Source organism: Pongo pygmaeus, chromosome 1 (assembly GCF_028885625.2).
Source record: "Pongo pygmaeus isolate AG05252 chromosome 1, NHGRI_mPonPyg2-v2.0_pri, whole genome shotgun sequence".
In the NCBI taxonomy this organism is placed as follows: Eukaryota; Metazoa; Chordata; class Mammalia; order Primates; family Hominidae; genus Pongo; species Pongo pygmaeus.
The window spans coordinates 25849635-25864708 of record NC_072373.2 but is presented as its reverse complement, the minus strand read 5'-3'; the positions used below and the strand labels follow the sequence as shown (position 1 = coordinate 25864708).

The following is a 15074-nucleotide window of genomic DNA, read 5'->3' as shown; positions in this document are numbered from 1 at the left end:
TGGTAAGGAGTCCCCAGGACAGTCCTTACCTCGGACCCAGGACCCTGAAAGCAAAGGATGTTTTGTAATGAGATAGTATTTTATTTATTACCAGACTATTCTCTCAAGTAGTTGAACCCTGCGGGGCTTCAAAATGAAACTACCTGTTGCAAGTTGATTATAACATAGCACTTTCTATTTAGGGAGAATTGGTTTTGGTCCTCTACAGTGAATAGAGTGAAGACTTGTACCTGGTCGGCATGTCGATGAGCATGAGAATCACACCAGCTGTGCACAGGAGCAGGTTGCATGGCCTCTCTAGGCAGCCGGAGCATGGCCGGGCACACACCTGCTGAGTCCTGCTGACGAAGCTTCTCCCTCTTATCCCTGACTGGACGAGGAAGGACCCCTTTTCTTCTGGGACCCGCAGGCTGCTAAAACAACTATACCTCTTTCTCTCCCATCAGATTAACAGAGCCCTCCCTGCAGTGGTGCAATGGCAGAGCCCCTCCCTGAGCAGTGAGGGCCCAGAGCTTTTACCTTCTCTCTTCAGTTAAGGGCCTGCCCCTTCCTCCCGACTGGGTCTTGGGAGACTGAAAGGCAGCATTGAAGCCAACTGGTGCTTGCCGTACTTAACAGTCATATTCCTATAAGGAACATTCATCTAGATCTACTTCTGGAGAGAGAAAATTAATCCATAATCAATCAGACTGATCCAGGGCCAAGGCGCGCATACACGTGTGTGTGTGTTCTCCTTGATATTTCATGTCTGCATAGAACAACCAGCTATGCAGACATCGAGTTTGCTTAGAACAACCAGCCCTGTCCCCATTCCTCCCTTAGGACACCATGGCTGTGCCATCTATTTTCTTACCAACAACAGAGATGCCAGCATTCAGCTGTGAGCAAAACTAACCTGAACTGCCTTTCCCCTCTAGCTATTTGCCAGGTAAGAATTCTCCTCAGTACAGTCCAGCAGTCTCCCATGTCTGCAAATAAGGAAGAAAGCCCTGTTCTCCCAGCATCCCATCCCTGCCCCCTTCCTGGGCTCCTTTCCTGAAGGTGGCCTCCGGATGCATCTCGGTCCACAGAAGACCTCTCCTCTGAGAAATTAACCTACACTTTATATCTTTCAGCAGTTTTGCGTTGTGCCATTTCCCGAGAACATCTTCTTTCCCAAAGCATAAAAAGCCCAGGATACAGCCCAGATAGCATATCACGAGAGAAAGGCAGAAACCATTCTGGCTCACAACTTTAATTGATTGCTTTCCCTCCACTGGGCCCACCGGGTCGGCTTATATAGCTCATAGCTCAGTGCTGCTGAAAGAGACCCAGGGCAAGAAAGGTATGAACAACCAGTGAATGCCACTGGAGCATAAATGTTCACAAAATTGTAGAGAAGGGGTGACAAGAGGCAAGCAGTGGGGCAGGGAGTGTCACTGATGTCCGAAACCCCGGGTCAGACCAACACGCAGCACAGCCACTGCAAAGGAAAGGGACAAGATTGAGTTCTTGGCTTCTCAGGGGCTGGTGTGCTTTCACCATCGATGCTCTCCTGCCTCACATGGGTGCGATCTTTTTATCTCCATTCTCCAGTAAGTGCCTTGCTCAAACATGGGAAGCGAGAAAGGCTTTCACTACATCACTAACTCCTGAACCAGGGTACTACAGAAATGTGACTCAGAAAAAGCTCTAGACCCAAAGGGAGCCCCAAAAATAGGTATGTGCATGTATATTCATGCACACACACATACATATATACACAGTAGTGTATACTATTATATGCACACACATATATACACAATATATGTGTATATACTATTATATACACAATATATGTGTATATACTATTATATACACACACACAATATATGTGTGTGTATATATATCCCTATAGATTCCTATATATGTGTATATATCTTTTCCTATATATGTATTTGTCTCTATATGTGTATATATATTCCTATATGTGTGTATTTGTGTGTGTATATACATATGTATATTTCATGCACCCACACAACCACACTCCATTTTAGGTTCCACAATATTGTCCAGGTATCTGTGAGAATCCACAGGTCTATTTCTAGGAAGGCCTTTCCTGGGCTACAGGAAAGAGGTCGATGGCATTCCCACTTTAGGGAAGAAAAGAAAGTGGGTAAGCACAGACAATGGGGCACAGCCAGCAATAACCTGGCGCTCTAGTTCCACCACCTCAGAAGCAAGTCAAAGGCCAATGCCTCCCCCTGCCTGGACCCTTGGAGACATCTCTGCACTTCCTGCTGTCTCCTCTGGCCAGTAAAGGCCTCTGTCGTACAGGGGTACAGTGTCCACAGGGGAAGTACTCTGATTTTTTCTGCAAAAAACATTATGTGACTTGTACACAGTAAAAACACTCATTCATTTTGCACCTTCATTCTACCCATTGCCATTTCATTTTTGTTTCCTACGTCCTTCCATAGGTCCATCTAAGACAGCTGGTCCTAGAAGCCAGACACTTTATATTATGCCCACTACCCACAACTCCATCCAAATTAACAAGGGCTTGCATCTCTGAAATTATCTGAAATGTAGCTGTAGCTTTATCTTTATGATCATAATAATAATAAACAAAAATGTTTGGAAAACTGTATAACAGTTGCCTTCCTCCCCCCAGGTGACTGCCACAGAACGTGCATGGTATTCACATGGAACTAAGACAGCCAACAGGAATAAGCATCACTTGGCAGCTACATGGTCCAAGAATTTCAGAGTACCATCAGCCAGCAATTCATCAAACCTCAGGACATTCACCTCAGCCAGAGAGAGCTGCACCATGCCATCCTTGTCTTTGTCCAGAAGGCTGAATAGTTCTAAAACACCAGGGAAGGAATGAAATTAGATAAGGCTGTTCCTGGACTTTGGAACAATCAGAGAGCTTTCTCTGTCTACCCCATCCCCACCTGCGGAACTCCCCTTTCCCCTACAACCCCCTCCCTTCCAGCCCCCATCTAGGCCCAGGGACCTCAAAAAGCTAGATCCAGGGCACACGATGAGCTTTTGGGGGATCAGATGTCCTCCTGCCAAAACAGACAAACCCCGTTGCCAGCAGAGATGGTCCCTTTGGCATCTCCATCCTCAGAAGCTTTATATCAGAAATGTGCAATTACTTTATCAAGGTCAAACAGATTGTGGTTGTCTTGCTTTTGGGTAATCCAGTCCCTTAGCTTTGTCTCTGGCTAACTGACCTTGACCCACTAGAACGTAATACCTACCAAACTTCAGTGGAAGGAAAAATCCCTTCCTAATAAGATATCTAATCTCAAGGCCCAAGATGGAAGGAAAACGCTTATTGCCTTCCACAGAGGGCACCCCCCCATCCCTTCACTGGAAGGTGGCACATGTTCTCAATATGATCCCTATTGAAAAACAAATATAAATAGACACTAAACGCCATCTAAGAACAGTTACTGGGACTCATTCATCTTGGCCTAGTGACTGCCCACTGTAGATGCGCAGTAGCCTGGATGGCAGCTTTGTAAGTCTCCAAAAAAGGCAGCCTCCGTCCTGGATCTGGCCAGACTGGACTTCCTCAGCCCCTTTGGGTCCAGCTGCCCTTTGCCCCCAAGCTACCAGCATTACAGAAACCCTGTCTATCATTTTCTGGGCCCCTGGCCTCCTAAAGGCAACGTCTGGTTCTGCCCCTTGGCCCTGCCCCTGCCCCCCTTGCACCTTGGGATTAATAAGATGGGGCTGGAGGAAAGAGTGACTCACTGAAGAGGGTCTCCAGGCGGATCATACAAGCCACGAAGCTGTCAAAGTTGATGCCGAGCTTGCTGCACGCATACCGCAGGGCAATGGTCTGCTGCACCTGGCTGTTGAGGGTGAAACCTGAGGGCAGAGGGGACCTGGGTCACAGGTGGAGTGGAGGACTCAGCACTGTCTCCCATAAACACTCAAGGAGCTGACATCGCAGGGGCCCCTCTGTGGTTCTGTATCAATCTGCAAACCAGGCCTGACTCTGCCTTCTCCAGGCGATCCCAGAAGGTGTCCTGCCATCCATCCCTCTCCTCATAGCTACTCCTCGTCAAGATCAGCCTCATTCCAGGTCCAGCACCAGCACCAGCACCAACTCAGCCATGGGTCACATCAGCAAGCAAAAGCAGAGAAGGTGGGGGGGCTGCCTGTCTGGCCAGTTCCTGTCTCCTTCATAGCCCCATCCTCTGTAATTGCTGTCACCTTCCCAGTAACAGGCAGAGATCTTGGAAAGATTCTAAAATATTATGCTACATGGAATCCAGCAATATTCTCCCCTTCCTGGACAGGGAAGGTCCTCAACAAAGCTCTGTTGTTGCCTTGATATCCCATATAAGATAGCTACAAATGATGATCATTAGCAATCATCATCATGAGAATAAATATTTACAATGTGCACACCTGGATCCCAAGACCCTGTCTACAGGATGTGTCCTCACCTGCCTTCCTGAGGGCTGTCCTCATCTCGTGGGCATCGATGGTGCCCGAGTGGTTATAATCAATTTCCTGATAGATCTCCTGAAGCAGGAAAGAAATCCCAAGTAGAAAACAACCATTCACGGCCCCTGCCAGAACCATCTCCCTCCACTGCACTACTTCCTCAAAAGGCCAGGGACACATTCAAAAAGAGACCCTATTGACTCCTCCCAAGAAGGTTTCAGAGCAAGCATAAGAGCTTGGCCAGTGCTGGCCCCTTTGCTGTCTGAACAGCAGGGCTTTCAGGGCAGTGGTTGGCATGAGAGTCTCTCATTGCCTTCTTGTTCCTTTGTGACCAATGTGCCCAGGTCTCAATAGTTTTGACCATGATTAAGGATGTGGTCAGACTACAATGGACCAGGAATGAGTGTAAGGGAGGATTAGAACAGAGGAGAGGATGCCCAGAAGGAAGAGAAGAGTTACCAGATACTTCTGAATCTTCAGCCAGAGCATCTTGAATTCCACCGCTCCCAAAGTGCCCGTTCCATTGCTCTAGGCACGTTAAAGGCCAACATGATTGAGTCCAAATTCTACATGCCTTAGGGATTTCTTTCTCTTGTGAGCTTGCATGAGTGCCTTATGGGTTTAGAGAACCTTCCATCTCTGTGGCAAGCAAAGCAGTGGGGGTGACAGTGTGTAACAGGTTCAAATAAAGATTAAAAAGTCAAACGTGCACCAAGACCCTCCTCTGAGGTCAGGCACAGAGCTAGGAACAAAGGGCAAGTCATGAGCTGGCCAATCTGCAATATCATGAATACCCTAATCATCCTGGTTTATTTACAGGGTGGAGCTATATGATCTGTAAATTCGCTTCTACATTTACATTTCTGTGATTGATCACTCAGCTAATTAGAGTTTGTTGGAATGTCAAAATGTTATGGGAAAAGACATCAGGAGCCAGGAACCATGGGACTGGGAGTCTAAGCCACAGGATCTGCTCGTAGGCCAATATACAACCAAACAGGAGGATATTATGAGGGATTTTCTGTGTCCAACTTACATTCACTCCACAACTTTTTTTTTTTTTTGAGATGGAGTCTTGCTCTGTCACCCAGGCTGGAGTACAGTGGTGTGATCTCAGCTCACTGCAACCACCGCCTCCGGGGTTCAAGTGATTCTCCACCTCAGCCTCCTGAGTAGCAGGGATTACAGGCACCTGCCACCACACCTGGCTTTTTTTTTTTTTTTTTTTTTTTTTGTATTTTTAGTAGAGACAGGGTTTCACCATGTTAGCCAAGCTGGTCTTGAACTCTTGACTTCAAATGATCTGCCCACCTCAGCCTCCCAAAGTGCCACAACTATTTTTTTTTTTTTTTTTAGCACTGTGCTAGTCAATAGGGATTTAGTTTTGAACTGTACTTATGCTCCTAAAGTTAAGTCTCTTAGAGACTCTACAATTTTCTCACCAATCACGACTAATCAATAAACAGTATGTATGTTACAGCACCAATGTTAAAATTTTGAAACAGCCCCAGCTACTCAGGAGGCTGAGGCAGGGGGATTGCTTGAGCCCAGGAGTTTGAGGCTGCAGTGAGCTCAGATCGTGCCTGTGAATAGCCACTGCACTCCAGCCTGGGCAACATAGCAAGACTCCATGTCTGAATAAATAATTAGAATTCTAAAACAGACTATCACTCTCACCTCCTTTAACTAGCCAAACAAACAGTCTTGTAAGCCTCATCCTTTAAGAAAGTCTGTGTTCTTGGATCTATAATCCGCACTGAGTGTTGAATGCATCATAGCCTTCAAATCCTTACTAATAATTCAACCAACACATCTCAGAAGAGTAGTGTGCAAAGGAAGCTAACACTCGGGTCTAGGTACCCTACATGCTTGTATCTCATTTCATCCTAACAATAGCCACACAAGCTAGATATCATTATCCCATTTTCCAGGAGAAACTGAAGTTCAGAGCATTTAGTAACTTCCTCAAATTTATACACCTCAATAAGTGGTAGAGCCAGAATTTGGACCCCTGTCTGTTTCAAAACCTTTGTCCCAGAACACCAGTGGTCTTCAATTCCAGATAAAATTGCTTGCAGAGACCACATCTATGGAACCAGGATCTCCAGGAATCAGGGGGTTTTGTTTGGTTTGTTGTTGTTGTTGTTGTTGTTGTTGTAGTTGTTTGAGACAGTCTCACTCTCTCACCCAGGTTGGAGTGCGGCAATGTGATCTTCACTTACTGCAACCTCTACCTCCCAGGCTCAAGCGATTCTCGTGCTTCAGCCTCCCCAGTAGCTGGGATTACAGACATGTGCCACCACACCTGGCTAATTTTTGTATTTTTAGTAGAGACAGGATTTCACTGTGTTCCAGGATGGTCTCGAACTCCTGGCCTTAAGTGATCTGCCCGCCAATGCCACCCAAAGTGCTGGGATGACAGGCATCAGCCACTGCGCCCAGCCAATTTTTAAAATTTTTTTTCTAGCACTTTGTAGGACATGTGAAAGACTGTATTTTTAAACTGTATTTTTAACACCCCATGGGTGATAAAGTGCTGATACATGCTATAGTACTTGGAACATCATGTTCAGTAAGAAAAGCCAATTACAAAGGACCACATATTGTATAATTTCATTATATGAAATGTCCACAATAGGCAAATTTATAGAGACAGAAAGTAGATTAGTGGTTGCCTAGGGATGGGGATGGGGATTGGGGGAAGTGGAGAGTAACTGGTAATAGGAGTACAGGGTTTCTTTTTAGGGTGATGACAATGTTCTAAATTATGCGATGATGGTTGCGCAATTCTGAATACACAAAAGCCATTGACTGATATACTTTAAATGAGTATGTTGTATGGTATGTAAATGATATCTCGATAGAGCTGTTATTTTTTTAAGGATTCCGTGGGTATTTCTGCTGATTCAGAACCACTGCCCCACACCACCTAAACTGTGGAACAGAAACTCCTGAAGAGTGGCAGAGAGTCACACTCCTCTTGGAACCGTGACAGACACAAATACCGTTGGGAATAACGAGTGGGTAGATTACAAGGCAACTCTCAAATCTAAACTGAAGTCAACAGACGGGGTTTGATGAGAATTATTCAGAAACCAAGGAACTATTTGCAGTAAAGTGAATCAACACTTAACAGTTCCCTGCGGTCCACGAATTAAATTGTCAAGCATGGAGAAAAGACACAAGGGCTAAAGAGCCCCAGCCTCGTGCAGAGAGTGGCCGACTGAAGCTCAGAGGCCAAAAGATAGCACCAGCCCTCCATGGCGGATCAGCCACGCAGAGGTGGGCACACACGCTCTGTCATCTGGGACCACTCTGCATGACAACCACACAAAGGAAAATCCTTCCTTCCGTCCCGCAGTTAATGAAAGAACCCACAGTAAAGACCATCACGGATGAACAGACAGAGCTCATTATGGATGAGGCCCCAAGGAACTGAGAAGAACCCTCCAAGGCTCCAATTTTTAAAGAAATCACCTTCACCATCAGCACTGTGATGAATGGCATCCTGGACCCGCTGTAGGCAAAGCTCTAAGGAAGTGATGTTACACAACTCACCCTCTGTGCCTTCACACCTAGAAGGTTCCTTCCACCTAGAATGCCCTAACCTTCTCTATTCCTCCCAAAAACTACTGCCCATTTGCTATAGACTGAGCATTTTTGCCCTCCAAAATTCATATGCTGAAACCCAATCCTCCTGTAAGGGTATTAGGAGATGGGCCTTTGGGAGGTAATTAGGTCATGAGAGTGGAACCCTCAGAAATGAAATTAGTGCCCTTACAAAAGGAACCCCAGGAAACTCCCTCTCCCCATCTACCATGTGAAGTTATAGCAAGAAGATGCCATCAATGGACTAGGAAACTGGCCCTCATCCACCACAAAATCTACCGGCACCTTGATCTTGGCCTTCTCAGCCTCCAGAACAGTAAGAAATAAATTTCTGTTGTTTATAAGCCACCCAGTTTATGGTCTCCTCTTATAGCAGCCAGAACAGCCTAACACACCATACTTCAATATCAAGTGAGGGTTAAATTAGATCAGGGAGAACAAATAGGTTTTATCTTGTGTGATAATTCTAAACTATCAGTACTGGCTGTCCACAAGCCATGTGAAGATTCTGAAGCAAAGATCAGATAGTGATGGGGAGAGCTTGGGAAGCAGGGAGCAGTAGAGGGTGGGGGTGAGGATGGGTGGAAATGAAGGGGAAGAAGAAGACGAAGAGATGAACAGAGTGTGGAGGAAGGAGGTGCGCAAATGCCCCATGCTTGCTACCTCCAGATTACATGATTTTAAATAAGTCACCTAAACACTGCACACCTCGGTTTCTTTACCTGTGAAACAGAGATAATCCCAAGCTTTTTAAGGCACATCCATGATATGACACATTTTTCCTTTCAGGCTTCCAGTACAATCCCTGACATATGTTCCATGCCTGCTTGTTCTCCTTCTCATTTTTTACCCTTCCCTTCCTTCTAACTGGAAAAGGTGGAGGCGTCTTTAAAAACAGGATGAAAGTAAAAAAAAAATAATGCAATATTTAAAGGATACATCCAACAGACTGATCATTTCCCTGCAAGTGTTGATGTTGAATCCATCGAATTTTATGTCTGTTCCTAAAGATTTAAATAGAAAAGGGGAGTGGGAATCAGATCATTTGAAGGCGAGGGAAAGAACCTCCACTGTAGAAGACCTCCAAAGATACCATCCAAGAGTGTGGAGCTGGACTTGGTCTCTGCCAAAAGGGGAGAGCATCATGGCAGGCTTGTGGGCAGATATGCCTGAGCCTCCTGGTGCCCTGGGAGATAGGACAGACAAGCACCAGCATCCAAGTACAGCATCTGAACCTTGGCTTGGCTCCCCACAAGCCACAGCCTTCAGCAAATTAATATCTTTGAGCTTTAATTAATCTCCTCCATCAAATGGGAATAATCACGACAGTAACAATGACCATACTTGCCCCAAAGACTGGTTGGGTATTAACTGAGATAATAAAAGTGAAGTTTTAGCCCAGGCTTGATATATGGTAAGTTCTTAATAAAACAGCTAACTTTATATGGCTAGGTATTGTTATAAGCATTGCACACCTACTCTTCAAAATAACTCCGTGTGGTAGATGCTATCATTATACCCATTTTATAGATCAGGAAACTGAGTCCCAGAGAGGTTATATGATTTGCTCAAGGTCACAACCAGTAGGGGGCAAAGCTAGGAGTTAAATGCAGGCCAGCCAGCTCCACAGCCTGAGCTTTTAATCACAACACACAGCCACTCAATGACAGCTGTTATCCTTCCTTACTAAACTGCAGGCATGTCACTAGAGCTCCATCCCTGGCCTCCACCCTCACCTTCCATATACCTGGAAGCTAAGACAGGTGCCAAAGACCCTGCAACCCCCTCTCTTCCTCTCCACTCTTCAACAACTGCAGGAGCAAGAGTGGTGGGAGAGGAGATGGGCCTGTGCTCTGAGCCCTGGGGATCCATCTGCTTAGCCCTGGGTTCGTCCCTGGGAAGGGTATGACTTGGCTCCTGGGCCAAGCCCCTGCTTCCTGCATTCTCAAGCCCAGTCCTGCTGCAGTGAGTGAATGAGAGCCCATCACTCACTGGAAGACTTAACCTGGCCCATCTCTGGACCCGGAGAGAAACCAGCTCCCTGTGGCCTCGTATGGGCTGGGGCTCAGAGGGGAGATGCAAATCTTTCCTCCTGAGTGCAGTTTGACCCTCCGACAGCTCTGAGGCTTGCAAAAATCTGAAGATGGGGAACTGAGGACAGTCTAGAAGAGTCAGAATCATCCCTTCCTTCCTCCTTCCCTCAAGATGCGCTACAGAACTAGATCTTTCATCTGCAGAGGTTTCCACAGTATCCAAGTTATTAATTTTCTGAAAAAATTTCACTTAAGTCAATCCCAGCCCAGCTCTTTTTCTCCTGGGACTCAGCCTGCAATTTCATTTGACACTATGGAGCTTTGTTCCTGCAGGCGCTGGCTGGTTGCCAGCACCAACCCCGCCTTTACCTCCACCCTCGCCTCCCCGTGTCCTGCCACTCCTTTTTCCCCTCTTGTCTTGCTGGACTGAATCAGGACTCCTGGGGTCAGACACCAATGCCCTTTCTCCCACCTGTGGTGCTCCCAGCCCAATGCCTGCCTGCCCATCCCTCACCCTGCCCCAGCATCTCCTACAGACTTTCTGAAAGACCCCAGGAAGGAACTTACGCTTGGAAAACGCCTCATTCAAAAGCATCTTGAGTGCATTGGCAGTAATCTCAGAATCCTAGAAAGAGGAACCCAAATGCAAATCATGTCAGGCCCTGACAAGTTGTTTCAAGACAGTGAATTAATGCAGTGCTTCCTCACAGTCAGACACCAGGCCCACTGGCCCTGTGAGTTTTGTGTTTTGTTTTTGTTTTTGTTTTTGTTTTGAGACAGAGTCTTACTCTGTCACTCAAGCTGGAGTATAGTGCCGCAATCTCTGCTCACTGAAACCTCCATCTCCCAGGCTCAAGCAATTCTCCTGCCTCAGCCTCCTAAGTAGCTGGGACTACAGATGAGCACCACCATGCCTGGCTAATTTTTGTATTTTTAGTAGAGACGGGGTTTCACCATGTTGGCCAGGATGATCTGGAACTCCTGACATCGTGATCCGCCCACCTTGGCCTACCAGAGTGCTGGGATTACAGGCATGAGCCACCGTACCCGGCTGGCCCTGTGATTTTAAAAGCAGGTGGCATCTTTAAAAACTCAAATTCTCCTCTTCTTTTGGGGATCTCAGCAGCCTGGCCAGAGGTGTGTTAGTGCCACGAGTGTGGTACGTACTGTGGCAGAAGGCTGCCACGCCAGGGTCCTGCCGCCTTTCACAGGGCTTGCTTGAACAGGGATAAAGTAACAGGAACAGCAGTGATAGGATTGAACCAGATGTGCCAGAGCCAGTGTGGAAGATCCTTAAATCCTCAGAACAATTCCACAGCCATTTTTGAGTTAAGGAAGTCGTGATTTTGTAAACTGCTGAACACCGTATACATACAACACCATTTGTCATTTTCATGTGATGTAATTGCTTGTGGTTTGTAGCTACCAAGAGGCAGAGCTGGACTTGGAAACCTAAGGTTGGTTCACCCCAAAGTGCCAGCTTTCCCCACCGCACCTACAGGAGTTGGTATTTCACACAGGAGCCCATGTAAAACTAGGGACAGAGATTGAGAGAATAGGATATTCTGTGTGTATCTGGGATAAACACTGAGCCAGAGGGAAGAGTCATCCCTTAACTTTCAGATGGAGGACAGATCTCAGGCAGGATGACTGATGAAATGCAGAGAAGGGGTGCTGGGCTGATGATGTCTGGGTCCCAGTCTGAACTCAGCCCCTTATTCACTATGTGACTTTAGCCGAGTCACTTTCCATCTTCCCATCCTCCACCAGCCAGGCCCTGGCAATTCTACTGGAAATGAGAGAGGCAAGAGCTGCACAAAGCAGTGTCTCCTCTGAGGACAACTGGCCTCACCCCAGCACAGAGTGGTCAGTCCCAATAATAAGACCTGAGGACCTGGGCTGGGCATGGTGGCTCACACCTGTAATCTCAGCACTTTGGGAGGCCGAGGCGGGTGGATCACCTGAGGTCAGGAGTTCGAGACCAGCCTGGCCAACATGGTGAAACCCTGTCTCTACTAAAAATGCAAAAATTATCCAGGCGTGGTGGCTGGCATCTGCAGTCCCAGCTACTCGGGAGGCTGAGGCACGAGAATCGCTTGAACCTGGGAAGCAGAGGTTGTGGTGAGCCGAGATCACACCACTGTGCTCCAGCCTGGGTCACAGAGCAAGAGTCCATCTCAAAAAAAAAGACTTGAGGCCCCTTTAAAAAGGCTCTGGGGCTAGAAGACCACCCCCACTAGCCTGCCAGGAAAGAAATGGGATGTCAAGAGTCTACACTTGGACCTTGACCCCATCTCTCAAGAGGCCTTGTACCCTCAGCCAGCTCCTTAACTTCTCTGTGCAGGTCACTTTACAAGCAGAGCAAGGAGAGTGACCAGTACAGCCCCATGCAGCCAGAGAGAAAAGTAAGATAAACTGCATGAAGAACTATGCAAACATGAGCTTTTCCTTTCATCATTCTTGACGTTCTTAATAAAATATGGCCCCTTGGCAGCTAAGGAAACAAGGCTTTGTTAGCAAAAATACTGGCCTGTAAATCCATCTAAAACATAAATTGGCTCATCTTTGCAAGGGTTTTGTTCAATGGCTACGCAAAGGAACTTTTCCCAGGTTTTATTTCCTGCGAAGGATTCTGATGTCTTTTCTTCTATTTTATCCTTAAGTCTAGAAAGTCGCCCTGAGCTTCCCGGGGTGTTGGGGGGAGACCATTGGTTTTTTTCCTCTTCAAGGCCCTTTTCACACACTATTATCCTCCAAAGAGTAACACATTCGCTGTATTTATGGGGCCGGTTTTGACATTTCAAGTCCCGGTTATGCTTTGACTTATGGCCCCCACCGGGCTGCTACCAAAGTGAACGGAAGCCAGGGCAGGGGAGAAGGATCAGGGGGCGCTTCTTTCTCTGCTCCAAATGACCAAGTTGCATTCATGTCAGGCAAAGCTTGGATTCCTCAGGCTGCTGGTCTCCCAGAGGGCGGGCAGGGCTGCAGGACAGTGACAGGGAACAGGGCTAGTCCTGCACACTAATCCCAAGCCAGGTTAGCTGAGCTGCCTTCCACTTCGGCTGGGCAATCCCCACTCTGAAGGATATCGATTTGGAGAGGTTTTGCTGTCCCAGGTTTTTATTCAGAGGCCCCAATCTGACAGGGCCAATTTGCAAACAGAAAGGCTTTTGGCAGGACCTGGAGATCTGGCTTTTCTATTTTCTCAAGAGTCAGTCAACGCAGCAAGATAAGTAGCCTCAGGACCAATTCCCAAGCGATGCAGGAAGGGTCCTCGATCTTAAGACAGGATGGTGACGGGCACAGAAGCTGGGGGCCCCTGAGACCTGAGTCTCACCCTTTTTACACCTAGAGACCTCAGGGAGTAAAGACTGAAGTGACCTGAGCATTCCTGAATATTCTCCTGCCCACCTGGGAAGCCGTATTTGCCCTCCACTCACCTTCCCTGCCAGCTTCTCAAACAGGCTCTTGAACTGGCCATCTTCCTGATCCACCTCACTGGGATGTGGCTAAAAAGAAGGACATTTGCAAAGTTAAAATGGGAATCATCAAGGAGAATGAAAGACGAAGATTTAAAATTCATTCCTTCATCCGTTAGTATCTATGATGCACCTACTGTGTGCCAGGCTTTGGGCTAAGAGGGGGCGCATGGTGGTAAACCAAGAGACAGCCAAGGTCCTGGCTCCAGGGAGCTTACAGTCCAGCAGGGATGAGCACAGAGGCAGCGCTGGGGTCTAGCAGTTTTCTCTCTAAGTGATTTGGGGAAGTGAGCCCCACCAACCCTGAATTTCTGATTACAACCTGAACCACTTTCAGAAAATGACACCGACATCAGGAAATCTTGGTGTGAATCTGTGGACTCCTAAGGGAATCACTGATAATTTTCCAGGGAGTCTGAACTCCAGAAATTGTGTGAAAACATGGGGTCATATTTAAATGCATTTTTGGCTGGGCACAGTGGCTCACACCTGAAATCATAATACTTTGGGAGGCTGAGGCAGGCAGGTCACATGAGCCCAGGAGTTCGAGACTAGCCTGGGCAACACGGTGAAACCCCATTTCTACAAAAAATACAAAAATTAGCTGGGTGTAGTTGTGCACACCTGCAGTCCCATCTACTTGGGGGGCTGAGGCTGGAGGGTTGCTTGAGCCCAGGAGGCTGAGGCCGCGGTGAGTCAAGATTGTGCCACTGTACTCCAGCCTGGGTGATAGAGTGAGACCTTGTATCAGAAAAAAAACACTTTCTTAGCTTTCACCAGATTCACAAAGAGCAACATGATTTCAAAAGTGTTGAGAACACAACCTAGTAGAAAGAGTAGAACTAGAACCCAGTCTCCTGGGTTCTATATAGCAGATTGGCCCCTTATTGGACACTATCTCAGGGCTCTGAACATCCATGGCCTCCACTCTGATATTGATTTAACCAGACCATTTTCATGGGGCCATTTTAGGAATCAAATGAGAGCTAATGTGGGTCAAAGTCCTTTGGAAATTACAAACCATTATATGAATGCTTCTGTCCAGAGACTTTCTGATGTGACAATGGGCTCTGCCCAAAATAGAACAATGCCCAGCTGTCACCACAAGACAGAATGAAAAAGTGACAGCTTCCCAGATGACACGAAGTTTCTAGAAAGCTGGGTCAATTTCTTCCAAAACTATCACTAAGATGAGTACAAAAGGCCCAATATAGCTTGATGATGCTGTACTCATAAGGATAACCACTGTAGTAATAATACTTGTCTTTGTTGAGTACTTACTACCTGTCAGGTACTTTGCATGGATTATTTCATTTAATATTCACCACTGTCCTGTGAGGTTCGTCTCATTACTGTCCTCACTTCACCAATGGACAGACTGGAATTTTAAATGTTACTTCATTTTAAATGTTATGTAACAGGCCAAGATCACACAGCTAATAAACAGTGAAGCCAGGATTAAACTCCAGCCCATGCGCTTCTCCACCACCCTCTGGAATGATCATCAGAGAAGATGCTCCCT

At 46.8% G+C, this 15074-nt stretch overlaps 1 protein-coding gene across 1 annotated transcript in view; it reads right to left on the bottom strand.

The window, feature by feature from the left end:
- Positions 1 to 1218: 1218 nt before the first annotated feature.
- CAPN8 (calpain 8) overlaps positions 1219 to 15074 on the bottom strand; it is a 73495-nt gene continuing 59639 nt past the window's right edge. The window contains exons 14-21 of the mRNA XM_054451747.1: positions 13514 to 13582; positions 10641 to 10698; positions 8980 to 9044; positions 4891 to 4959; positions 4431 to 4509; positions 3730 to 3846; positions 2770 to 2828; positions 1219 to 1462 (exon numbers count right to left, since the gene is read on the bottom strand). Of these exons, the coding sequence (XP_054307722.1) occupies positions 1439 to 1462; positions 2770 to 2828; positions 3730 to 3846; positions 4431 to 4509; positions 4891 to 4959; positions 8980 to 9044; positions 10641 to 10698; positions 13514 to 13582 (540 nt within the window). The 3' untranslated portion in view covers positions 1219 to 1438. The remainder of the gene's footprint in view (positions 1463 to 2769; positions 2829 to 3729; positions 3847 to 4430; positions 4510 to 4890; positions 4960 to 8979; positions 9045 to 10640; positions 10699 to 13513; positions 13583 to 15074) is intronic.